The following is a 27,284-nucleotide window of genomic DNA, read 5'->3' on the forward strand; positions in this document are numbered from 1 at the left end:
AATTACAGAAGAAAGCACAGGGGCTAGCAAAGTTGGCTTGGTGCCTAAAATGAAAAGAGATAGATTTCGATAGTGTTCACTGAGCTCGCTACATAATTGTACGTGCTAAAGACTCCTTTTTATTCCATGGTAAGATCCAAGATATGGCCACTCATCTGATAAACAAAACTCCTGAAAGCAGCTAGCAATGCATACCCACAGACATGAATTGATAAACTGAGATCCTACCTCTTCAAAGCAAAAGGCCCTGAAGCTAGAATATTCTGTTGCTGCAGTGTTCTGGGCTGCACCATAATGAGGGGTTGCCACGCTGGTAACTAATCAAAGCAGGGGTTCTGGGAGGACTTGGCCACAGGAAGGTAAGTTCTACCTCCAGTCTAAACTTGCTTCCTGAATTCCAAGCCCATAAAACCTTCTCGACTAGATATCTGTCCACTTAAGGGTCTCCCAAAACCTCAAATTTAGTGTACATAAGACCAAACTCATCTTTCACGCTCCCTGCTTTGCCTCTTTTTCTTCTGGCGTTCCCTTGGTCAGTACTGGTCAGCACCATGGACAGCGCCACCGAACCTCTTTTTTTAAGCCTGAGTCTTGTTCTTGTCACCCAGGCTGGAGTCCAATGAAACAATCTTGACTCACTGCAACCTCCACCTCCCAGGTTCAAGTGATTCTCCTGCTCCAGCCTCCCTAGTAGCTGGGATTACAGGGGCCCATGACCACACCTGTCTAATTTTTTGTATTTTTAGTAGAGAAGGGGTTTCATTCACCACGTTGGTCAGGCTGGTCTTGAACTCCTGACCTCAGGTGATCCACCCGCCTTGGCTTCCCAAAATACTGGGATTACAGGCATGAGCTACCACACCCAGCCAGAACCCTTTTAAAGCTCCTGAAATGACTGAAATGAAAGAACCTTGTGGTAGAACAATTTACACCTACTCCTATGTTCATCACGGCACTATTCACAATTGCAAAGACATGGAATCAACCTAGGTGCCCATCAATGGTGGGCTGGGTTAAGAAAATGTGGTAGAAACAGGGTCACACTATGTTGTCCAGGCTAGTCTTGGAACTCCTGGGTTCAAGTGATCCTCCTGCCTTGTCCTCCCAAAGAGCTGGGATTACAGGTGTGATCTTTTGACAATGTTTGATAGCTCCCTTGCTTTCTGGATTGGTAAGATGTTTGAGGTTTTGTTCTACATTCTCCTGATAGGGACCTGCAATTAGTCATTTCCTCAAAGGCCCCAAACGGGGTTGTTTTGTTTTTGTTTTGAGGCAGGGTCTTGTTCTGTTGTCCAGGCTGGAGTACAGTGGTATGATCAGAGTTCACTGTATCCTTGATCTCCTGGGCTCAAGCGATCCTCCCACTTCAGCTTCCCAAGTAACTGGGACTACATGCGCATACCACCACACCTGGCTCAAAGGTTTTTTTTTTTTTTTTTTTCTTTTTTTTTGAGATGGGTCTCCCTCTGTTGCAAGGCTGGAGGGCAGTGGCATCATCTTGGCTCACTGCAACCTCTGCCTCCCGGGTTTGAGCAATTCTCCTGCCACAGCCTCCCAAGCAGCTGGGGCTACAGGCATGCACCACCACGCCCAGCTAATTTTTGTATTTTTTTTTTTTTAGTAGAGATGGGGTTTCACCATGTTGTCCAGGATGGTCTCAATCTCTTAACCTTGTGTTTGACCCCCCTCAGCCTCCCAAAGTGCTGGGATTACAGGCGTGAGCCACCATGCCCGGCTGGCTCAAAGGCTTTTAAGTGAGAAATTGTATATGAGATAATCCAGGATTATCTTATTTTACAGTTTTGCAGTTACTTAAAAAGGTAAATCCGGCTGGGCACGGTGGCTCATGCCTGTAATCCCAACACTTTAGGAGGCTGAGGGGGGAGGATCATGAGGTCAGGAGACTGAGACCATCCTGGCTAACATGGTGAAACCCTGTCTGTACTAAAAATACAAAAAAAAAAAAAAAAAAAAAACAACAATTAGCCAGGCGTGGTGGTGGGTGCTTGTAGTCCCAGCTACTGGGGAGGCTGAGGCAGGAGAATGTCGTGAACCCGGGAGGTGGAGCTTGCAGTGAGCTGAGATCACGCCACTGCACTCCAGCCTGGGCGACAGGGCAAGACTCTGTCTCAAAAAAAAAAAAAAAAAAAAAAAAGTAAATCCATACCTGCCATGTGACCCACCCATTCCACTCGTAGGTGTTTACCCAAGAGAAACAACAGCACATGTTCAACAAAAGACTTTTACACAAAAGCTCACAGCAGCTTTATTTCTAATAGCCCCTAACTGGAAATAAGCCTAATGTCCATCAGCAGGCAAAAGGATAAACAAACTGAGTTATATCCACACAATGGACTACAAATCAGCAATGAAAAGAAATCAACTACTGATGCATGGAACAAGAATGAATGACTCTCAAAATACTTATGCTGAATGAAAGGAGCCAGTTGTTTTTTTTTTTAAATAGAGTACACATTATATGTCTATATTTATCGAACACTCTACAAAATGCAAACATACAGTCAGAAAGTAGGTCAGTGGTTGCCTGGGGATGGGGGAAAAGAAGGGAGAGGCACAAATGAGAAATATGGTTTATACATGGGCACAAAAAAACTCTTGGGAATGAGGAATTTGTTCACTCTCTTAAGTTGATTGTTTTACAGATGTATACATTTATCAAATGCATCAAACTGTACACCCTAATTGTAGTCTGTTGTATGCCAATTGTTGTTAAATAAAGATGTTAAAAGAAAGACAAATCTATCTGGCCCAATGTCACAAAGCTAGCAAAAGGTAACGGTAGGGCTTGAACCCAGGCAGCCTGTTTCCAGGGCCACGCTTACACCCACTGGTCTACAGGTAGAAGAGAATCCAGCACGTCTCCTAGGGCCAGCTTATTCTCCAAGGCTATACCTGCTTCTCATTAAAAGGCACTTCATAGTTTTTGTACATTTCCTTAGGGGGTATTCAGAAGTCCTTTGGCCCCATAGAAATGCTTCTTCAGGGTCCATAAGTCCCACTGGCAGAAGCATGCATCTCCAGTACCTGGTAGGACTCAGAGACCAGAAGCGCTGTGATACTCACTGTGGTTCTGACAACTGCTGTGGAGTCCCTGTTTCTCTTTTGCACAGCACGCAGCCACACTTATTCTCAAAAGCAGGAAATTTGCTCCAACATAAACAGAGCAGCTACAAATTTTTCTTTTTACTGGTGCCATACATAATTAAAATGAAATCATGTTATTTCCACATTTTAGGAGAAAGAAACAAAATACCAATTTTCTCCTCACCACTTAATTAACAATGGGAATTTGGGAGAATTTTTCTTAGCAATATAGAAAATTAATTCCATCTGTGAGAAAATTTAAGCTCAAATGGAGAAGCCGTGTCTTGACAGGATTCTTCTGTGTGGAGAGAAGCCAAATGTTTCTTGAAGCACATGATTATGCCTGACTGTCGCTGGGTGTCCCTGTGTTCAACAGGTCAGGCTCCATCTCAAATGACACAGGTGGAAGGATGAGCAACGGCACAGCCTCCTGCAGCACACAGCTGCTTCTCAATGGGGCTGATCAGGAGACCCCTGGCACCCAAAGACTGCGCGATGACTGAGGGACTCTATGCTCCCTTCTGCCTAGGTCCTTAGGTTCAGAGATCAGGCTCTAAGTAGTTTTTCTGACTTGCCAATGTAACCCGCACATATTTTAAGGGCTGGGAAGAAGAGCTGCCTCCCCTCCCCTCTCCTCTGCTGTTTATTTTCAAGCAATTACTATAGTTCAAAGCCTGCCAATTTACCTTTTATAGGCTCTTTCACACCATCATGATGGAACACAAAAGCAACACCTGCATCCTGAGGCTCTCAGCAGCCAATATCTAGGTCCCACACACAGAGGTGTCTGTTAGGGGATGGGAGTCCTGGCTGACTCAAAAACAAAACAAAATATAAGGCAAATGCGCTGAGTCCAGGTCAAACAAAGCGTCTGTTTTTTTGTTCCCCCCGCCCCCAGCCCCCGATAATGCCCTTTAAAATTCTGTGTGCAGGAGTTTCTTTCAAAGCCTAGCTAAAAAGAGTGACTAGATTTGATGGGAAATAGCTGGTTGGGAAAGGCTGCAGCCTTGGAAACATCAGAGCAACATTTGTGGTGATGGAAGTGGCACTAATAATATCAAATCTGAGCAACTCAGACACAAGGAAAAGGGAAACACTGAAAATGTGTCACGGACGTGTCATGGAAGGTTTTTTTTTTTTTTAATCCTCTAACAGAAATGTTTACACTGCAGGTGACAAAGTATGCTTGAAAGAACAACAGCTCTCATTTATCGAATATTCAGAGTCCACTAGGTGCCAGGCAATGTCTGAGGCTCCCGAGGACAGAGCAGTGTACAAAACTAAGTCTCCCCACTCTTGCAGGAGCCTCCATTCAAAGCATAAGAAAGACGATAAAATTGGAGGCAGGAGTGGGTGGTGGGCGATGGGGTCCACTCTAGATATAGTGATATGGAAAAAGTGTTGTTGAGATGGCATTTGAACTAAAACTTGAATGAGATAAGAGAGCAAGCCTAAGGCCATTTAGAAATTGAATATAAGTGTAAAGCTGGTGAGGTGCTGTAATCCCAGCACTTTGGGAGGCCGAGGTGGGCAGATCACTTGAGAGACCAGCCTGGCCAACACGGTGAAACCCCGTCTCTACTAAAAATACAAAGATTAGCCAGGCGTGGTGGTGCATGCCTGTAATCCCAGCTGCTCGGGAGGCTGAGGCAGGAGCATCTCTTGAACCTGGGAGGCGGAGGTTGCAGTGAGCCGAGATTGTGCCACTACACTCCAGCCTGGGTGACAGAGCGAGACCCTGTATCAAAAATAAATAAATAAAAATAAAAATTAGCTAGGCATGGCGGTACACACCTGTAACCCCAGCTGTTTGGGCGGCTGAGGCATGAGAATCGCTTGAATTCAGGAGGCGGAGGTTGCGGTGAGCTGAGATTACACCAGTGCACTCCAGCCTGGGTGACAGAGCAAGACTCTGTCACCAAAAAAAAAAAAAAAAAAGTGTAAAGCTGTTAGTGTTAAAAGACAAATATTAGTGCCCAAGAAAATCAGGAGGTAACAGACTTCAAAAGGTTTTGTAGTTATGTCTTCCCTATGTCACTGTTATTGTTCCATAATTAAATGGTATTCTATCTAGACATCAGGTGACCTAAGGCTTTCTACTACTGAGTGGCCCACGCTTTTTTTTTTTTTTTTTTTTTTTTAAGTATAAAACCTACAGCGAGGTCGCTGTTTCTTTTTCTTTTCAGGCAGGTATTGCTCTGTGGACAGTAACAAGGGGAACTTCCTGAGCTTACACACTTGGGAGCCAATTCCAGAACACTAGAGACCAGTGTCAGGAAGAGAAAAGAAAATAAAAATTTGGAAATATGGGATCACTATTCACATAAACACATGGTTTCAGTTAGTACGTATGGCTTGGCAAAGGGGGACTGGATTAATAAATTCTGGTAATATAGTAAGGACAAAATAAACGTAAAAAAGATAGAAGTAAATGGAGAACATCAACATGAACGCATGCTCCTTTGAGTAGAAAGTAATTTTTCTGCTTTGTCATTCAAATAGCTGGCAGACCTGACATCACCCTGCCTCTACTTCCATGCTCTAAAACTTTCTTGGGCCTCAGATTTGGATTCTAATACGATTTTCCACTTAGTGAATAAGAGCTCCCTGGAGAAGAGCTCATTCTTGGATGGGCAACAGAATTAGAGCCTGAGTCTAGAGCTAATAAAGCAAAGACAAAGAAGGGATCACGGAGAAAGCTTGGTAGACACTGTCCTGGCCAATCTGATTACAGTCAGTTGGTACATGATAAGCCAAGAAAGGCCAGGAGTCCATCCTCAAGTCCAAAAGAGACAAGTACTAGTAAGTATTCTAGAGAAAGGTCATATCCTTTAATATGCATTAACAGACTGAAGCCCGACTACAAAATAACACAGGTTGATCCCTGTGTTAGTCCATTTTCATACTGCTATGAAGAAATACCCAAGACAGAGTAGTTTATAAATTAAACTTCTTACGAAGAAAAAGAGGTTTAATGGACTCACAGTTCTGCGTGGCTGGGGAGGCTTCACAATCATGACAGAAGATGAAGGATGAGCAAAGGCACATCTTACATGGTGGCAGGCAAGAGACTGTGTGCAGGGGAACTGCCCTTTATAAAACCATCAGATCTCATGAGACTTATTCACTATCACAAGAACAACATGAGAAAAACCCACCCCTATGATTCAATTATCTCCCACTGGGTCCCTCCCACAACATGTGGGGACTATGGAAGCTACAATTCAAGATGAGATTTGGGTGGGACACAGCCAAACCATATCAATCCTTTATCCAGAATTCTTGGGACAGAAGTGTTTTGGATTTCAGATTTTTTTGGACTGACATATTTGTACTCTATTTACCAGTGCAGTATCTCTAGTCTGAAAATCCAAAATGTTCCAATGAGCATTTCCTTTGAGTGTCATGTCAGCACTAAAAAAGTTTCAGATATGGTGCATTTCAGATTTTGGATTTTTGGATTAGGGATACTCAACCTGTATAAGTGTGTGTTATATATCCACTGTGGGCTGCAGTTATACAGGTTGAGTATCCCTAATCCCAAAATCAGAGGGTGTATCTAGCAGAAAGATAGATTTGTACTTGTTGTACCAGAACCACTCAGATAAGGGGTTGTTAAATTAGAATCAGGGTAAATTGCAGGAAGATAGCCTTGAGGGACTAAGGAGCTGGCAGTAGGAATACTGTTAGGGACCCTTGAATGTCGCATGTGCCTGCAACCCTAGTATGAGAATGAGGCCTTGTAGTAGGCTGAATTTGATTCAAGAATCAGAAAAGTCAAATGATCATGTACATTCCGCTAAACTTCATACACCGGCTTCCCTTTGAGGGTATCAACATAAACTTAACATTTTCTTATTTTCTTCCCAGATGTTACTCAAAGCAACATGGAAAATGAGACAACGTTCTTTTAAATTGGCCAGAACTTGATTTCTGGCATAGTCACCAGTTGTTTTACTTAAACGGTGACTGTCCATTTTCTCATCTGAAAGCAGAGGCAAATCATGAAACTACAGGAGACGAATTCTGTAAAGAACTCACCAGGGCCTGGATGTGCATGGCAGAACATAGAACTCAATAAATGTCAATTCTCTCTCCTTCGTGTAATTGAGGCAAACTGTATCACACACTAATCTACATGAAGAAAATAAAAATGGGGGTAGGAAGTTGGGAGTAGCTGACTTTATAATGCAGGTCCTGAATTTTTCTAGTAAAAGCCACTCAATACTCTTAGTACTGAAACCACAGTAAACCCAAGTCATCTTGTATCATGCATGCGTACAGTGGCCTGCAAGGAGCTGTTTCCCCATTTGCAGTTCTCTTCTAACCATGTTCCAAAAATTTATAAAGAATATTTTTACTTTATGGCCAGTATTTTTTCTTGTTGCCCTGTCTCAACTAAACTTAGAAAAATGAAGCAGAGACTGTCTTCAGAAAACTTAAAATAATATAGCTCCAAGATTGTAAGTATTTCAAAACAAAAACTTTTATTGACAACATTTACATTTCTTAGGAATTATCCAGAATTTAGCACCAAAATACATTTGTTAGTTGCAAGACACATTCTATTAAAAGATCACACCACTCACGCAGTTTCTATTGGGAATGCACAAGAACAGATTAAACATGCTCATAATCCCACATAAACAGTCTGAAACACACACGTCATCTTAGTTGACAGCTTAAAAAAATGAAGGAGAGAAGAAACAAAAAAAAAATCCTTGTCTCACTGTAGGAATCCGAAGCGCATTTCCATCCTTTAAGACACAATCAATTCTTTCAAGATCCATTCCTCCTTATTTCAAACCCTCATGCCCTTTCAAAAATAGAAAAGCCTTTCTCTCACTTAAAGTCTTAGGTGGGAAAATACCCCTAACAAAACAAAACAAACCCAACATTGAAATTCATTTTCTTGCTTTTTCTTTATTCTTCTCTTTTGTTAGGTCTTCATGAATGACCATCTTTTCTCATTTGATTCTCAAGGAAAAACAGACCGCCACAGATTCTTCCAAGAACACAGGAAAGCCTAATGTTATCTGACAGGTGTTATAAACAGTGGAAGATTTCACAATGCTTCAGCCAAGAATTGGGATGGTCCACGCATTAAGCAAGAAACCTTCTCTCAAGCTGTCTTTCAAATCGTCTCTTTCCAAGATTCGGGACTCATTTTATGAGGTGATATCACCTTGAAAATTTTTAGTGTACCTGATCAAAGAGAGAGTAAAAAGGAGGACTTCCACACAATCTCCAAATGAATGAAAATAGGAGATAGTGTAGAAAAAACCAGTTACAAAGCCACATTCTTTGTGGTTTCTTCCTTTATACCTTCATGGGGAAGTAAAAACTTCCTACTGGGGAGTATTTTCTTTTTTTAAGAAATAATCTTTTCAATAGTGAATACATGTAAAAATAGGACATTCAATATGTACCACAGGATAAAGAGTGAAGAGGATGTGCCCATTCCTCCCTGTCTCTTGCCATCCAGTTTCTTTCCCTAGAGATAACCACCATTACTAGTTTATTGCCTATCCTTCAGGAATATTCCATCCACTTACAAGCACAATCACATATTCTACATGCCCCATGGACTACTCCATCAATGGAAAAAGAGAAGGCAGACAAATGAATCACAGGTCCCTAAGATTTGAATTTAAAAAAAAAGTCTTACTTTCAAACATAATTAGTTTACTGGTTAAAGAAACGTTTCATTTGCACCTTAAGAGTAGTGTGGTAAAAAGAAAGATCTATAAAAATAATGAAGTACCATAGGGAAGACATAATCTAAACTGAGTATTAGATATTGAGAACACATTTTAATGTTTCCAGTACTGTTTATTACCTACCACCAAAAACAATGAACTATATAACTTGGAACACTCCAGACCCCAGAATGGTCTTACTTTTCAGAAATTAGGGTGACCTGTCAGAAGTTATGTAAGACACTGGGGATGTCATGTTCAAAGCTCAGTCAAGAAGGAATCTTGCTTTCAAAAAGACTTCAGTCTCTTACAGGAGAAAAAAACACATACTTAACTACTAAAATATTCACCCCAATAAATATTGAGTGAGAAACCCACATACAGTACATACAAGGCATATAATGTCTGACACCTGGGAAGTAAGTGATAGCTACTGTTATTATTAAAATTACTACTAATGATAGTAGAGGCCCTAAAGAAAGATGATAAAAGGAGCCTAGAGTTGATGGGCAGTAGGGAAACCTTCCAAGAAAAGATCTCTGAGGAAGCGATGTTTAACCTGAGACTTGAAGAATAACTGGGCATTCAATAGGTAAAGATGTGAAGAAAGAGCATTCCAGACAGACAAGGCGGCACACATGGATGTGAGGTGGAAAGCAGGTTGTATCTCTGCTGGGATGTAACCCGGCCTTGTCTTTCTGGGTCCATTCCCAGCAGCTCTGTCTGAAGGCTCTCTATTGCCAGCTCAGCTCCCACGTGGCCCACCATCACCATCCTTCTGCCCTAGAGGATACTATGATGCAGGAACACTCAGGGCAAAGATAGGGTGATGGAAAAACTCCCCTCATCTGGCACAATAAAGACCCAAGTCTTTTTTTTTTTTTTTTTAATAAGACAGAGTCTCACTCTGTTGCCCAGGCTGGAGTGCAGTGGCACAATCTTGGCTCGCTGCAATCTCTGCCTCCCAGGTTCAAGCGATTCTCTAGCCTCAGCCTCCGGAGTACCTGGGATTACAGATGTGCACCACCATGCCTGGCTAATTTTTGTACTTTTAGTAGACATGGGGTTTCACCATGTTGGCCAGTCTGGTTTCAAACTCCTAACCTCAAGTGATCTGCCTGCCGTCGCCTCCCAAAGTGCTGGGATTACAGGTGTGAGACATTGCACCCAGCCAAAAACTGGATTTTTAAGAAATCTGATCTCTTATTACACCTCTAACAGGGTATCAAAAACAGTGCCAAGAATACAGCAGACACAGGCCTGTGTCTCATGACAGAAGGTACACGTGAAGCCTGGACATAAGAAAGGCAATCTGAATACCATTTTCCCATGACATTCCAAAGAGCTCAAGTTTAAAAAAATAGTACGAAGAAGAAAAATAAAAAAACAAGGACTGTGTTAGTTCATTCTTGCGTTGCTATAAATACCCGAGGCTGGGCAATTTATACAGAAAAGAAGTTTAATTGGCTCATGGTTCTTCAGGCTGTACAAGAAGCATAGTGCTGGCATCTGCTTGCTTCTAGGGAGACCTCAGGAAGTTTACAAACATGGCAGAAGATGAAGGGGGTGCAGGCATGTCAGGTGGCAAAAGCAGGAGCAAGAGGAAAGGGAAGGGGAGGGAGGGAGGTGGCACACACTTTTAAACAACCAGATCTTGCGTGAACTCAGAGCGAGAGCTCACTCATCACCAAGAGGATGGCAAAAGCCATTCATGAGGGATCTCCCCTCTGATCCAAACACCTCCAACACTGGGGATTTCATTTCAACATGAGATTTGGGTGGGGACAGATATCCAAACTATGTCAGGAAAAAACAAAACAACAAAACAAAACAAAGATCTCAAGTTTAGCACCTTGTTCCCAAGGGAAAGGGCTGAGCTCAGTAACTCTTAATTTTGGATGACAACTCTAATAAAATCCAGAAGAAAATGGAGATACTGCTTTAAAATAAATACTACAAGCTTAACATTGGGAAACGATGCTTCCTATTGTGTATCTATTTAACAGTGTTAGCCTTATAGTTGCACCAAACACAACATTCTGCTGGAGAAAAAGAGAAAAGGTTTACCTAAGACAGCAACTACAACCCTGCTGACTATTTGCATGAAATTATGAGTAAGTTCTTAGATACTGGTTGTAAATATAACACACAACTGACAAAAAGCACCATCTTAAATGATCCTTTACATGCCACTTTCTCTACCCTATTAAGATGCTCGTTGTTTCTTTGATTTATCTGATAATAAATTTTTGATGACTGGTAAGTCTCATAAAATTGCTCTGGTGCTGACTACACTGACTAATAAGTCTGAAGAATCGAAACTGTCAGGAATTCATGTGTAAGAATAAGTTACTGCCAAACATCTATTAGATATTCCATAAAATATGGAATAGAAAGGTTGATCTGGTAATTTTATCTTGGATCCATTTTCCTGTAACAATTTGTATTCAGGGTCATCATTGTCTTCTATTGCCTTAAAAAAATTGATAAAGTAAATCCAGATGGGAGGCAAATTTAAGAATTAAACTGAATTAAAAAAATAATGAATTGATGTCAATAAAATATGTTTCCCGGAAAAATAAAGAACTGAGGATTAGAAATCATTGCTAGGATGACCCTCAGAGATGATCTAGTTTGAAACTTGAGCTGTGCAGACAGGGAAGCTGAGGTGGGTGGGATGAGGTCATTTGCCATGAGAAAACTGACACTAGAAGCCACTTCTAAGATGAGTAATCTAAGAATAAGTCCTATGTATATGCCATATATATGTGCTGTATGTTTTTTAACAATGTTATTTTGATTTTAAAAAGTTCAAATTTAGAATAAAAATCAATCCATCTCTACCTGGAGCCTTTTTCCTCTAACAAGTCCTATATTCCTTATTTCCCCTTCTTTTTCCTTAGTGTTTCACGGAAGAGTCACTGTGTCTTTACAGCATGGTGCACCCTAGGAAAATAAGCACTCCATCTTTGATACCCCTCTCAGCATGCTGAGAAAGCAAGCCAGCTTTAACTACATGAGAAGATAATTCTGTGCCTCTTGATGCTACCCACCAATCCATAGATCTCCTGGGACAAGGTAGGAAAAATGAGACAAAAATCATGAAGGCTGTAGATGTGGTGACCAGAGTCCCAAGATGGGACAGGGAATCTCTGACTCCACACTCTATAGGGCAAAACCCTCAGAGGCGTACAAACCAGAGTGACTCCATCTTGAGTGAGGGCTAGGAAAATGAGGCTGGGACCTGCTGGGCTGCACTCCCAGAAAGCTAGGCATTCCTAGCCTCTAGATGCTTATAGTTACGGGAACAGACTGATAATGTTGACTAAACAGACCCAGAATTGGGGTGTCCTGATATCCCGATACCTGGAGAACAAAGGCATTCCTAATTTTGCTTTAAAGATAATATTGATTCTTGCAAAATATAGTAAATAAGAAAATTAATCCTTTATCAGAGACCCTTGTAGCAGAACACATCTCCCCATGGTCTTTTAAAATCATTCATATATATACACATATGTACATACACACACACACACACACACATACGCATGTTACCTAGGGTGGACATGCGTTCCTCCTCTTACTTTCAGGAACACTCTACTCTGTCTATGGAGTAGCTGCTCTTTCACCACTTTACTATCTTAATAAACTTACTTTTACTTTGCACTGCAGACTCACCCTGGATCTTTCTTGTGCAAAATCCAAGAACCCTCTCTTGGGGTCTGGATCGGGACCCCTTTCCTGTAACAAAACTCCAACAGCCATCACACAGGACCACACAGGTCCCAGGTTCCACACCTACTGGAGAGGGTCCCATCACATGACGCAGACACAAAGACCCTCCACACCGCACATGCCCTCCTTACGAGTGAAGGAAACAATGGGGGTTGGTGCTCTGTGGAACCCTCCCTTCATGAATTCTCTACCAAATAGGACAAAGAGGCGGTTTGTTAGGTACCTTTCATTCCTAACGCATCTTCAAATTCGAAGCAGCTTTTGTTTTAACAGGGTCCATTCTTAAAAGATTAACAATAACAGACCCCTCTGCCATTCCTTACAATGAAACAGTGGTAAATGTGCATTTTTGGAGAATAACATGATGTTGAAACCCAAGCCTTAAGAGAGGGATGGGTGTGTGTGTGTGTGTGTGTTGTGGTAGTGGCTTGGATCAAGACTTAGCCACTTAAACGCATTGGCTCATAAACAGAATGTGCCTCCCTGTGAAGGTGTAGAGGCTACGGATGAAGAGAGGAAAATGAAGGAACAAATTCATAAAGAACTGAATGCCATTTCTGGGCATCTGCGTAACAATAAATATTTCATTCTATTGTGTTTGTATATTATTTCATATGTGTTTATAAGCCTCATGGTATTAAAAAATAGCCCAGAAAATACTGTTTTCCACTATAATGGTTAATTTTTAAATCATCTCATTGGGAAGACAGACAATTCTATCACCTTTGACATGCACGTACTTTTAATTGATGGTGTTTATATCAAGATTGGGTAAATTATCATTGAAGTTTTGGTTATTTTACATGGCAAATTTACCAAATACTTTTTTGTTGAAGTCCTAACCCCAAGTACCTCAGAATATGGTGTCAACAAAAAGAGTACAAACTCTGTAAAATATTTGGAGAGATTTATTCTAAGCCAAATATGAGTGACCATGGTCGTGACACAGCCCCCAGGAGGTCCTGAGAACATGTGCCCAAGGTGGCTGGGGTGCAGCTTGGTTTCATGCATTTTAGGAAGGCATGAGACATCAATCAAATACATCTGAGAAATACATTGGTTTGGTCCAAAGGCAGTTCACCAATTCAACTTCAATTCAATTGTTCAACTTCGAACAATTCGAAGCTGGGTCTTCCAGGCTTTAGGTAAATTTAAACATTTTCTGGTTGACAATTGGTTGAGTTTGTCTAAGACCTGGGATTAATAGAAAGCAAATGCTCAGGTTAAGATAAAAGATTGTGGAGACCAATATTCTTGAAGTGTCATAGTGGCTGTCCTTAGAGACAACAGATGACAAATGTTCCCTATTCAGACCTATAAAAGGTGCTAGACACTCAGTTCATCTCCTCAGGATTGGGAGGGCGGTGAAAGAAAAAGATCTAGCTATGTTAGTAGAGATTCTTTACAGATGCACATTTTCACCCACAGAGGATGGCTTTGCAGGGCCATTTCAAAATATGGCAAAGAAACATGTTTTGGGGTAAAAGATTTTTATTTTCTTCTTTGTCACATAATGTTATGCCAGAATCAGATTGGAAAGTAAGTCAGGATATGTAGGGTTAAATAAAACCCACCTGATAAGAATTTATGGTTTGTAGGGCATGACTCCCCAACTCTCTAAACAGGAATTTTGGCAAGACAAAAAAAACACAGCTTAGTCCTCAATGGTCATATTTGGAGACAGGATTTTTACGGAGATAATCAAGTTAAAATGCAGTCATTAGGGTGGGCCCTCACCCCGGATAACTGATATCCTTGTCAAATGGGGAGCTTTGGACACAGAGACAGAGATACCTAGAAAGATGATGATGTGAAGAAGCACAGGGGTAAAAGAGCCAAAGAGAGAGGCCTTAGACAAACCCTTCCCTAACTGCCCTCAGAAAAAACCAACCCTGCTGACACCTTGATCTGGGACTTCCAGCCTCTAGAACATGAGACAATGAATTTCTGCTTTTAAACCACACCGTTTGTGGTACTTGGTTACGGCAGCCCAAGCAAACAAATACAAATAGTAAAGACAAAATCAGCTGTCACCAGGAAAAGAAAAAGAAACATCCAAAAGCCACTGTACTTATTCATTAACCTGCCATAAAAAAATAACCGAAACTTCAATAATTTAATTTCTAAATAGACATTACCTAATTGGATACAGAATATAAAGTATGTGCATTTTGACAATGACAGTATTGCATATGTTCCAAATGAGATTATTTAGGCCGGGTATGGTGACTCATGCTTGTAATCCCAGGACTTTGGGAGGCTGAGGTGAGTGATCACCTGAGGTCAGGGGTTTGGGACCAGTCTGGCCAACATGGCAAAACCCCATCTCTACTAAAAACACAAAAAAATTAGCTGGGCATGGTAGTGTGTGCCTGTAATCCCAGGTACTTGGGAGGCTGAGGCAAGAGAATCGCTTGAACCTGGGAGGCAAAGGTTGCAGTGAGCCGAGATCGCACCACTGCACTCCAGCCTGGGCAACAGGGCGGGACTCCGTCTCAAAACCAAACAAAACCACATGAGATTATTTAACAATGAACTGTTACAGGAAAGGGGTACCGATCCAGACCCCAAGAGAGAATTCTTGGATCTCACACAAGAAAGAATTCAGGGCGAGTCCACAGAGTAAAGTGAAAGGAAGTTTATTAGTAAAGTAAAGGAATAAAAGAATGGCTACTCCATAGACAGAACAGCCCCAAGGGCTGCTGTTTGCCCATTTTTATGGTTATTTCTTGATGATATGCTAAACAAGGGGTGGATTATTCATTCCTATCCTTTCTAGACCATATAGGGTAACTTCCTGACATTGCCATGGCATTTGTAAGCTGTCATGGCACTGATGGGAGGGTAGCAGTGAGGATGACCAGAGGTTACTCTCATCGTCATCTTGGTTTTGGTGGATTTGACCAGCTTCTTTACTGCAACCTGTTTCATCAGCAAGGTCTTTATGACCCGTATTTTGTGCTGACCTCCTATCTCACCGTGTGACTTGAATGCTTTAACCATCTGGGAATGCAGCCCAGCAGGTCTCAGCCTCATTTTACCCACCTCCCATTCAAGATGGAGTTGCTCTGGTTCATGCATCTCAGAGAGAACTATTAAAGTGGAAAATAATATTTTCTTCTTGACTACATTTTTAAAAATATCAAGAGTCTTATAAGCAAATAATATGCAAACACAGTAGAACAAAATATGGAAAGTTATTTCCTTAATGCTTGATGAATACATTGAGGCATGGATAAATGCCTGTGAACATAACTCACATTTAAGTTTTTTATCTGATAAAGTTGATTGAAACTCCTTTCATAGCATTTTGCATTTTAATCTAAAATAACTGACAACACAGAACAACCCTTAAATGCCCAAAATTAACAATTTAAAAAACCCCACAAAACCTCCAACAATGCCTGGCCAGAATAAGAGACCAGAGCTCAATAAAACACCAGCATGTAATAAAACAAGATATTACCGTGTAGAGATTAGAAACCACAGACAGTTTTGTTTTATTATAAAAGCGCCACTTTTAAATTTATCTCTCAAATAAAAACAGCAAATGCAGGCAATAATTCATCTTAGCTGAAGAGAAAGCATCAAGCATTGAACTTCTAAGATTCTGGGAGTTAATAATCAACATGTAGAGTTGACCAATTTCACTTCATTGAGGTCAATATCCAATAGTTCAATATGATTATATCAAATGAATAGCATCCAAAAAAAGGAGCTCAGAATAGCTCCTCTTGAAGAGAACGTAACCTGACACATTTTGGGTTTTTTGGAGTATGGATGGAGTCTAGCTGATATTTATTTTCCTTCTGTCAAGTGAGACAAATTATCTATATTCTGTTTACCTTAAATTGATACTGTAATGTATCATGCTCCACTTTGGGAGCTGTATAAGGCATGCCAAATGCAGGCTTGATAGTCAACAATCAAGCGAGGGGGATGGAGAAGGGAACAGGGGAAAGGGGACTGGAATAGGAGGAGAGAGACACACACAGAGAGAGACTGAGATAGTTTTACTCTTTAAAGTCCTACGGAAAAGCCTTTTGTAGTGCAAGGTTCAGGATAAATCTCTCTTCTCCCTTTGATGTTGCAGCTGTAGTTTTTTTCCCCTATGCCCCTCTAATAGTTATCCACAACTCTTCAAAGACAAGTACACTAGTCATTGAATAAAATGCAAATTGCATTGAGTAAAAAAGGCAAGGAGCATAGAGTTTTTTTTCACTGGTCAAACCTGAGCCTACCAGGTCCCAGTCAAAGCTCCCAGGCAAGCACAGAGTGCTGGAGGATTGACCACATTAGAGGACCAGAGGGAAGTAGTGGAGAAAGCAACGTGGATACGGGAGGGTACATTTTCCAAGTCTTTGTTTGCATCTATTGCGTCTCACAGTGAAAAACACTCCAGAGGAGGACACGTATAAAATGGAGTCTTACTAGATGCCTTCAGGAATACAGCTAGTCTCCTGAAGCTGGTTTTTAAGCCCTAGTAGAGTTTCACCTTTGACCTTCATAGGATTAGGGGATGGAAGTTCCCAACTTAACTCACAGAATCCAAGTGTCCTGGAAATATCAAATGGGAACAAGCACCTTCCATTTAAAAAACTGAACCATTTTGCATGAGCTATAAAATTACAGAAAAGTAAAGCCTCAAAAGCCTGTGAAAACATCATATATTGAATAAATTATGAAAATGCAAAAAAGGGAAAAATACTAGTTACCTGTAAAGTATATATGAATAATAGTGTTAACCAAGTTACAAGGCAGAAAAAAAAATCCTTTAAATGCAAAATACACTAAGCAATCTATCACAACACTTGGAAGAGAGTAAGAACTTATGTATTCTTCCTTACATCCTCTGTATTCCTCCTGTCATATTAAAGAGGGAGGTATCAATTTAGCAGGGTAACTGATACCTCATGATCACATATAGGAACAGTTGAACAATTAAACAAAAAATCAAATTATTATTATTTTGAGACAGGGTCTCAGTCTGTCACTGAGGCTGGAGTGCAGTGGTGTGATCTTGGCTCATTGCAACCATGACCTCCTGGGCTCAAGGCATACCCCCACCTCAGCCACCCGAGTAGCTGAGACTACAGGCAAGTGCCACCATGCCCGGCTAATTTTTTTTCATTTTTGATACAGACGAAGTCTCACTATGTCGTCCAAGCTGGTCTTGAACTCCCTGGGCTCAAGTGATCCTCCTGCCTAGCCTTCCCAAAGTACTGGAATTACAGGCATGAGCCACTGCACCCAGCCTTCAAAAGTTAATATTACATATTGGCTTACTTTTATTCAGTAAAATAAACATTCTGGAGTTTTTTGTGTTTTAAAATGTGAGGCTACCTAATTTTGTCACCGAAGTTAACATGAAATAAGAGATGTGACACAATACAACCCAAATATGACATATTATATGGGATTCCCTTTTCTCTGATACTTTTTAGCAATACTGGTTAAATGCAACATATTTTCTTGCAAATAGGTCCAGACATGCCAAAACTTTGAGTCACATATTATGGATAAAATGTGATAATGCATTTTCAACTTTAAAAAAGAAAATATAGGCCAGGCGCGGTGGCTCAGGCCTGTAATCCCAGCACTTTGGGAGGCCAAGGTGGATGGATCACAAGGTCAGGAGATCGAGACCATCCTGGCCAACACAGTGAAACCCTGTCTCTACTAAAAAAAATACAAAAAATTAGCCAGACGTGGTGGCAGGCGCCTGTAGTCCCAGCTTCTCGGGAGGCTGAGGCAGGAGAATGGCGTGAACTCAGGAGGCGGAGCTTGCAGTGAGCTCAGATCGCACCACTGCAGTCCAGCTTCGGCAACACAGTGAGACTCCGTCTCAAAAAAACAAAAAAAGAAAAAATAATATAAATATGTAGCACTTATAAAGAAAATATATATCACCAGGAAGAGAATACACAGTCAACTTGTAAAATGTAAAAACTACCTTTATGTTAAAAGCCAGGTGCGGTGGTGCAAGCCTGTAATCTCAGCGCTTTGTAAGGCTGAGGCAGGAAAATCTCTTGAGGCCAGGGGTTTGAGAGTAGCTTGGACAACAGAGCAAGACCCCGTCTCCACAAAAAAATAAAATAAAAAACTAGTCAGGCGTTGTGGTGTGTGCCTGTAGTCCCAGATACTAGGGAAGCTGAGGCAGGGGGATTGCTTGAGCCCTGGAGATCAAGGCTGCAGTGAGCTATCATGGTGCCACTGCACTGCAGCCTGGGTGACAAAGTGATACTGTGTCTCTAAGAAAAAAAAAAGCTTTAAAGAAAAATGGTTCTTCATTTTCATGTCTACTACACAGAAATATTGTTCTTCTGTGGCTTAATTTGAGCTATTTTCAGACACAGCAATGAAAAAGAAGAGTCTACATTGTTCTACATACTGATTGTCACTATGCTCAATTTACTAACCACTAGAAAGATCCTGGAAATTTCACCCTCTCCTCCATCTTTGTGAAGATATTGACAAAACCATCTGCTAGCTCTATGCACCCATTTACACTTCATGAGATGTTTATTAAGTTTTTCTTAGAGATAATTTCCTACAGTCAAGGGCTGTTTTAAAATGAATGGGCTCACCTATTAGGTTTGAAATGCCCTAGCCTTGTGGTGGACCGGTTGTATCAGTGAAGTTATTTAAAGAATTTCCAGGCCACTGACTCAGCAGTCACTAGAGGATAGTAGTTGTTTAATAAAGCCTGTGTATGTCCATTATAGCTTGTAACAGGTTTGCACAGAGTGCAGAAGAAAAATAAAACATTACTTAGCTTTAATTCCACAAGTAAAACAACGTGAAAAATAACCAACAGCCAAAAGAATGCTTCCTTATAAATCAAACAGGATGATTTACTTGGCTAGATTTCTAATAAAGAGGAATTCTCAGCTTTTATCTCATGGTTTCCCACCATTCACCAAAGACTGCTTTGTTAAAATGTTTCTGTTAACTAATATGAATAATAGTATGGCTGGTCTTTCATTTAAGGTTAAAAAAACGGAACACACAAAAAAACAAATGAGTGGGGAACTTTTCCGGAGAGAGAAAAGAAAGGTGAAAAAGACGGGCAGAATGACAAGGAAGCATCTTTTGAGTGATGCCATGCTGGAAATGAGGCTTTAGGACGGCCATGCTTGGCAAATTGCAGTTTTCATGATGACGCCTGTTTGCCAAATACCTCTTTCAATGGACGCATTTTCAGCCTAACATTTGTCAAATCTCTTCTTTTGTTAATTCGTTGACAAGAGTTAACCTGTCAGCTTTTAAAATGGATTGCAGTTGCTATCCACGTTCCTTGATGGAAATGTGCAAAGTGTGAGTTACGCCCTTTCACAAAGAATCTTGTCAAGGGTGCTGACTTCAACCTGACTGCCTCTCCTAGGGGAGAAAAAAAAATCTACCTTCTGGAAACTTAAGTGTTGAGTATTCCATCATAATTCTGCTTCAAAGAAATAAAAGAGATCGAAGAGACAACCACCATCAAATAAAGAGTTAACACGTAACTGTATAACTCAGCAACAGTTTAAAAACACAATGGAGCATGTAGGATGTGAGCTTCAACGACCCAACCAAGCACATCATTTTATGTGAACCGGCAACTCAATGACACCAGCCAACACGTTCCCCTGTGGAAGGCACGAAAGATGAACAGAGAGCAGCTTCCACCTGAGACATGATGAAGGGGCCGTGATTAATGCCCAAAATGTTACTCCAAAGAGCAATCTCTGAAGAACTATACCTCACCATCCTACCAGCCACACCCCTCCTGCTTAATGGAACAAGTTCCCGTCTTCATGAAGCTAAGCCATCTCCAAGTATTTTAATTCTGCTGACACACTGAATTCATTGTTTTGTTTCAAGCATCCATGTGTCCTCTTGGAGTCCATTAGAGCCTACAAATCAGATCATCCATCTCCTCTGCCCTAGACTCAGAAGAAGTTGAGGATGTGCTCTGAGGAAGGTCACCGTGAACGCCGATCATGGATGTGAATGAAAAGAAAACATTCCAGTAAGTTTTTTAGTTCTTTATTCCTCTCATTTAGGTAATGGGTTAACTGGTTAGAAAGAAGGGGTTGGGGTTGGGGAAGGAGGAGGAGGTTCACAGGCATTTTAAGTGCCAAAACCAAAAGTATGCTTTCATGGTAGTTTAAAGATAGACAGATAAATACACATCCGCAACACACAGACACTGATAAATATATAAGTAAGGATTCTTTTTAATAAAGGGGAAGTATGTGGCTTAAACAACAAAGAAGTGAAAATTAGGAACTATAATAAGTTTTAGACTAGAACATCAAAAACTAAGGCAATGAATGTGAAATTTGCTTTTTTAAAAAAACCATGAGTATCATGAATAAACTGCCTCCCCCGAAGGATGCCACATGTAAAACTTTTTAAAAAGTAGCCAAATACCTGCTAATTCACATAATATTTTTCAGATGGGATACTAAAAATCCCCTAATTATGAAATGGCTGCTTCAAAGAGTTGAGTTGGGTTCTAATTACATGAGGATATACTTAATACAGCACAGATCTATTCATATAAAGGAGGCCCTTAATTTTGAAAATCAGTGTGTGTTAATCTGGTGAAACACAATAGTGGCATTTTTGTACAGTTATTATTTTTTTGTAATGACTAAGAGTTTGACTTACTGTCTTATCAGCTAACAGTCCATATTTTGGGCTAGTATGTTTGAGGAGAATGAGAGAAGGACAAAAAAACTGAAATACACAAAGTAACCAACCATCTTCTCCTTCCCAAGGAGGAGAGAAGAGAACTCACAGCAGGCCCCTGCCCTAGCACAGCTCATGTACCTTGTGACCTCCCAGCAGAGGATCATGTAGATGCCCCTAAAAGCAGCCATTATGGAACCAGCTGGTCCCTGTGGAAAGGGGGCAATGGCCCTCCTGCGCTTACTGAAGCTTCTTCTTCTTTTTTTTTTTTTTGAAACACAGTTTCACTATGTCACCCAGGCTGGAGTATAGTGGCGCCATCTATCTCAACTCACTGCAACCTCCACCTCCCAGGTTCAAGCGATTCTCCTGCCTCAGCCTCCCAATTAGCTGGGATTACAGGTGCCCACCACCACATTTGGCTAATTTTTGTATTCTGAGTAGAAATGGGGTTTCACCATGTTGGCAAGGCTGGCCTTGAACTCCTGGCCTCAAGTGATTCACCCACCTCATGGTGAATCACCCCACAATTCACCCCAAAGTGCTGGGATCATAGGCGTGAACCACCGCACCCAGCCTACTGCAGCTTTTTAATGTGGACTTAACTGCATAAAAAGTAATCCAAGGCTCCATGAGGAAACGAAACAGAAAAAGTTAGCAGACACACTGCTTAGACTAAGCCAACCCCCCAAAATAGGATGCTAATAACAGACATAAAAACAGATACATCAATTATGTTATAGATACTTCTCATTTATCCAGAATCCTAACCACGTTCAAATAAAGTTAAAATAGTCTGTAACAGTGCAGAATGGTGATTAATTGCCTAATAATTACTTTGAGGTAATACAAAATCCATAAACTCACAATTTAATCTTTTAAAATTAAAAGCACTTTCATATGAAATGTATTCTCATCCTCTGTAAATTTTAAACTGATCTATGGAAAATTAAAAACTGTTAACCAGAATAATAAACAGAGAACTTCCTCTAATTCCAGATGGCTAGGAGTTTGTTCATGCATTTTTCTGTATACTATCATATACAGAATGACTTTTTTCAAGATACCATACAAACCAAGCTCTAAATAGCTTCCTGTTTACTAAGAAAAAATTAGAGCCCCATCTAAAATTCATGATAGCAATGATTAACAATTTCATAGGAAAAAGATAAACAATCATCTGCTAATTTGTGACTACATTTTCACACATTTTCATAATTAATTTCTAAGGGTGAGCTATATTCATTTTTTTAAAAAAATTAAATCTGTAATAACTGTATATATCTATATGGCTTATGAAACAATTAATACACATCCTATACCTATCTCATTTGATTCTTAAGGTAAGTCTTTAGACTTATACTGTAAGTGTCATAGTATTGTCTAAAATAATCTAAACCACGCTTTATGTTGCTTTTATATAGGAGGATACGGTATCATTTTGGCAATTTTAGTGTATTTCATTTTAAGGCCATTGTTCTTTTTTCTTTTTTTTGGGATGGAATCTTGCTCTGTCACCCAGGCTGGAGTGCAGTGGCATGATCTCAGCTCACTGCAACCTCTGCCTCACTGGCTCAAGCGATTCTTGTGCTTCAGCATCCTGAGTAGCTAGGATTACAGGTGCCCCTCCACCATGCCTGGCTAATTTTTTTATTTTTAGTTTCACCATGTTGGCCAGGCTGATCTCAGTCTCCTGACCTCAAGTGATCCACTCGCGTTGGCTTCCCAAAGTCTTGGGGTTGCAGGTGTGAGCCACCATGCTCAGGCCGGCCATTATTCTTTACAGCTTGTCTTCTCTGTTTCTGTCTGGTGGAAACATGGCCACTGCAAGCGCTAAATGTCTGACCAGGAGCATGGCGCTCAGGCTGCAAGACTACAGAAACGCAGCCAGCCATTTCTGGGAAGAGGCTCTGCCCTGCCAATCAATCCCGACCCACTGGCCTGGCACAGATTCACAGGGTTTTCTTGAGTGTGGGACATATTTCTGACACCAAAAAAAAAAAAAAAAAAAGAAAAGAAACTCTTAACTAAATGTGACCTTTAGCAATCTTCTAGCTTTCTTCCAATAGTTGGGATGTTAAATTCTCAAAAGTTGGTGCCAGGCTGGGCATGGTGGCTCATGACTGTAATCCCAGCACTTTGGAAGATGAAAGCAGGATTGCTTGACACCAGGAGTTTGAGACCAGCCTGGGCAACACAGGGAGACCCTGTCTCTGCAAAAAATAAAAAAAATTAGCTGGGCATGGTGGTGTGCTCCTGTAGTCCCAGCTACTTGGAAGGCTGAAGTGGAAGGCTTGCCTCAGCCCAGGTGCTTGAGGTTGCAGTGAGCCGTGATCATGCCACTGCACTCCAGCCCAGCAATACAGTGAGACCCTGTCTCTTAAAAAAAATTAATTAATTAAAAAATAAATTTTAAAAGTTGATGTCACACACAAAAACAGATTACATTTGACTAGGGATGTTTTTTGTCTTTTTTGGGTATGTTTAAAATTATACTAGATCTCAGCATTTGGGGTCAGGCAAGTATTTGATAAATGACAGTTTGTTTTGCAGCTGGGGGCTGGGATAAGGTAGGAAAATAATGATGGTACATACAACAACAGAAGCATGTGGAAGTGGCAGAATTCCTTTCAACCTTGACACACGGAGGAAGAAAGAAGCAGGAATGGTGAGGTTTTTAGGACAGTTTTGCATAGACTCCTTTCACCTCCAGTGAGGACTTGAGGTATTTTGATGTTGTGACTTTAAGCTGGCAGATTCCGCTTCCTCTCCTGCCTTTTCCTTTTCTCTAAGAGATTATCATCTCACTAGAGTAAAAGCTTCTCTGTAATAGAATGACGCATTGCTAGTACTCTCTACTGATTTTATAAATAAACTGCTTAACAATTTTGTTCAGAACACTTGTAATTCTTTGCAGTCACAGAAGAAAAAAATATGTTCTGATCTGAATGGTGAATTTCCTTAGTGCCATGAATATTCAACTAATTTAATACCTCAAAAATTCTCTAAAGAAAATCGGTAAAAATCCCCTTGAAAATATCAATAAAAAACAATTTACAAAGAGAGACAATGACCACATGCTGTTTTTTCTTGTTTTTGTTTTTTTCTTTTCAGAAAGGGTCTTGCTCTCTCATCCAGGCTCGAGTGCAGGGCATGACCACGGCTCTGTGCAGCCTCAATCTCCTGGGCTCAAGTGATCCTCCCAACTCAGCCTCCAGAATAGCTACAATGACAAGCATGCACTACCATGCCTGGATAATTTCTTTTTCTTTTTCTTTTGTAGAGACGGGGTCTTGCTATGTTGCCCAGGCTGGTCTCAAACTCCTGGGCTCAAGCAATCCTCCAGTCTCGACTTCCCCAAATGCTAGGATTACAGGTGTGAGCCACACCACACTTGGCCGACATGCTGAGCCACACCACACTTGGCCGACATGCAGTTTTTAATAAAACATTTTAAAATGCTAAGTGTTAACTGCCACCAATAGGATACTGTCACACAATATTTTTAAAGGCATAATTATAAATACTATAAAATCACAGTCTACTATTTCAGAAAATCAGAATCTACTTACTATTTGTATGTCTCAGAACGGATATACTCAAAAACATGGGACACGCCAAGCTGGAACTGGTCTGCAATGGGGGTCACCCAGGGATTGTTCTCTGCTTTGAATACCTGCTTCTGGCCAGTTAAATCCAAGTTTCCTGGAAAAAAAAAAAAAAAAAAGTGAAGGTCACTTCATCCAATACAGATCAGGTCTAAGAAGTCCTTCTCAGTAATCACAGCCTAAGTACCCTAAATCAAACCCTAAGTACCTCTTGGATCATTTGATGTCTTTTAAATTTCTTTTTTTTTTTTTTTTTTTCATGCCTAAAGAACTGAGGGTCCTTGGAATTTTATCATGTCAATGCAGTCTTTTTTGCATTATTAACTGAAGGAGAATGGGTGCCCTTTACAGATTTTTTAAGATTAGGAAACAAAGAGAAGTCAGAAGGAGTCAAATCAGGACTGCACGGTAGATGTCTGATGATTTCCCACTCAAACTCTCACAAAATTGCCCTTCTTTGATGAAAGGAATGACCAGGGGCATTGTCATGGAGGAGAAGGACTGTCTGATGAAGTTTTCCCTAGTGTATTTCTGCTAAAGTTCTGGCTAACTTTCTTAAAATACTCTCACAATAAGCAGATATTACTGTACTTTGGCCATCCAGAAATAGAACAAGCAACATGCCTTGAGCATCCTCTAAAACTCTTGCCATGGCCTTTGCTCTTAACTGGTTCACTCTTGCTTTGCTTTGACTGGACTCCTTCTACCTCTTGGTAGCCATTACTTGGATTGTACTTTGTCTTCAGGATGGTACCAATGAAGCCATATTTCATCTCTTGTTACAATTCTTCAAAGACATGCTTCAGGATCTTGATCCCACTTGTTTAAAATTTCTTAACCCAAGTCATCACAGGTACACAGTCATGACAGTACCTTGGCCCAAGAAATTAAGAACAAAGGAAGAAAGAAGACAGATGGAAAAGGAAAGCAGAGCAGAGGGAAGGAGGTATTTGCTGCAGGGACAAAAATGACTTGTTCAAGATTAAGAGAAGTGATAATATGAAAACCATTTGAAATTCTACTTTGACCACATCAGTATTCATCACACCTTGTCCTGGCTGATCTGGGCCCAACCTGATCAACACCACTTTTTTCACCAATCAACACGGCGTATGAATGGAGAAAGACAGGAATATTACCCAAGTCAAACTGTTGTTACTCAAGTATAAGAGCATAAGCACATCTCGGAATCAGCCCTAAATGAATCTCATTAACATGGCAGTGATAAAGACTAATTACCTTTTAAAATCATTCCTCATTTCATTCTCCAGCAATCCGGAAGGTCAGATACTAATATTACTTTATAGGTGAAGAAACGGAAACTTAAGGAAATTAACTAATATGCCCAAGATCAGAAAAAGCCAGTATGAAGATTTCAAGCTGATGCTCAATCTCATACTCCTTCTACAGTGTCTGCTGAGGCCATCAGGTTACATATCAATCTAGATAAGGTTGAGTTAATGAAGGTAGCATAAAAAAGCCAGCAAGCACCCCTCATCTGGATATCCTCTGCTGATGACCAGTTGACTGTTTTTTTTTTCTTTTTGATATATTCAAAAATGGAAAAGGCAATGTGTGAAAGAACTTCCTAAAATGCGCTCGCCTATGAAAGCAAGAAGCAGAGAAAGAGAAGTTAGGCAGCAGGGATATATGTGAAGGTCTGTCCCTAAAGGTCCTACTGAGGAAATCAATTTTCAGACTTCTCGTCCATGGCCTGGCACTGTTTGAACCTAGAGACACAGCAAAGATTCTTGCTAAGACACAACCGAAGTTATGTGCTGTTGCTGTTCCCAGGCTCTACCGCCTATGTTTTCATAGGTGGTAACTCAGGACAATGAAAACATATTCTGGGACGCAAGTATAGGACAAAGCAAATCATTGCCTAGCTGATCTGAGCTTTGGAAATGAAAGGATAAATGAAATTTTTTATGAGGAAGATAATGCAATATTGCTTCTTAAAACAAAATAATAGATACTTTGAATCTTTCTTTTTTGTTCTATGAACTTGCAACTATTGAGAAAAACAAAAGAAAAACGACTACAATTTCACAAAATCTTTTTAAAGAAAACAGACACTACTAAATATCAAGAGAGAGTAATTCATCATCTTTCCAAAGCTACTAAGAATTTGTTGGCACTTGGTACAAAAACAAGCAGATCCATTTCTCTCCAAGATTATCAATATTGTCAATTTCCTCATCTTAATGGTTAAACATCGTTAGTCAGATATTAAGTCACTTGGGAAATCAGTGAGCTTGATTCTCTAAACCTGAGTCAGAAAGCTGCCTAGGGCGAATGAAAACCCAGGGGTGGTATGCATTCTGCTTAGCTGAGTATCTCACCTGGGTTTGATCTTGTTGGCAAGGGGCTGCCATTGATCTTTGTTTTTATCTTTACTTAGGGATGGGGTTTTTAGAGTCCCAAGAATGAAACTGACCCCTTGTTTACATTTCTCTAT

At 40.6% G+C, this 27,284-nt stretch overlaps 1 protein-coding gene across 2 annotated transcripts in view; it reads right to left on the bottom strand.

Annotated features, from left to right (window-relative positions):
- RSU1 (Ras suppressor protein 1) overlaps positions 1 to 27,284 on the bottom strand; it is a 222,012-nt gene that overhangs the window by 75,106 nt on the left and 119,622 nt on the right. For both annotated transcript variants that reach the window (XM_054503526.2, XM_054503527.2), the window contains one exon: positions 24,791 to 24,923. In XM_054503526.2, the coding sequence (XP_054359501.1) occupies positions 24,791 to 24,923 (133 nt within the window). The remainder of the gene's footprint in view (positions 1 to 24,790; positions 24,924 to 27,284) is intronic.

This window comes from Pongo pygmaeus, chromosome 8 (assembly GCF_028885625.2).
Source record: "Pongo pygmaeus isolate AG05252 chromosome 8, NHGRI_mPonPyg2-v2.0_pri, whole genome shotgun sequence".
Taxonomy (NCBI): domain Eukaryota; kingdom Metazoa; phylum Chordata; class Mammalia; order Primates; family Hominidae; genus Pongo; species Pongo pygmaeus.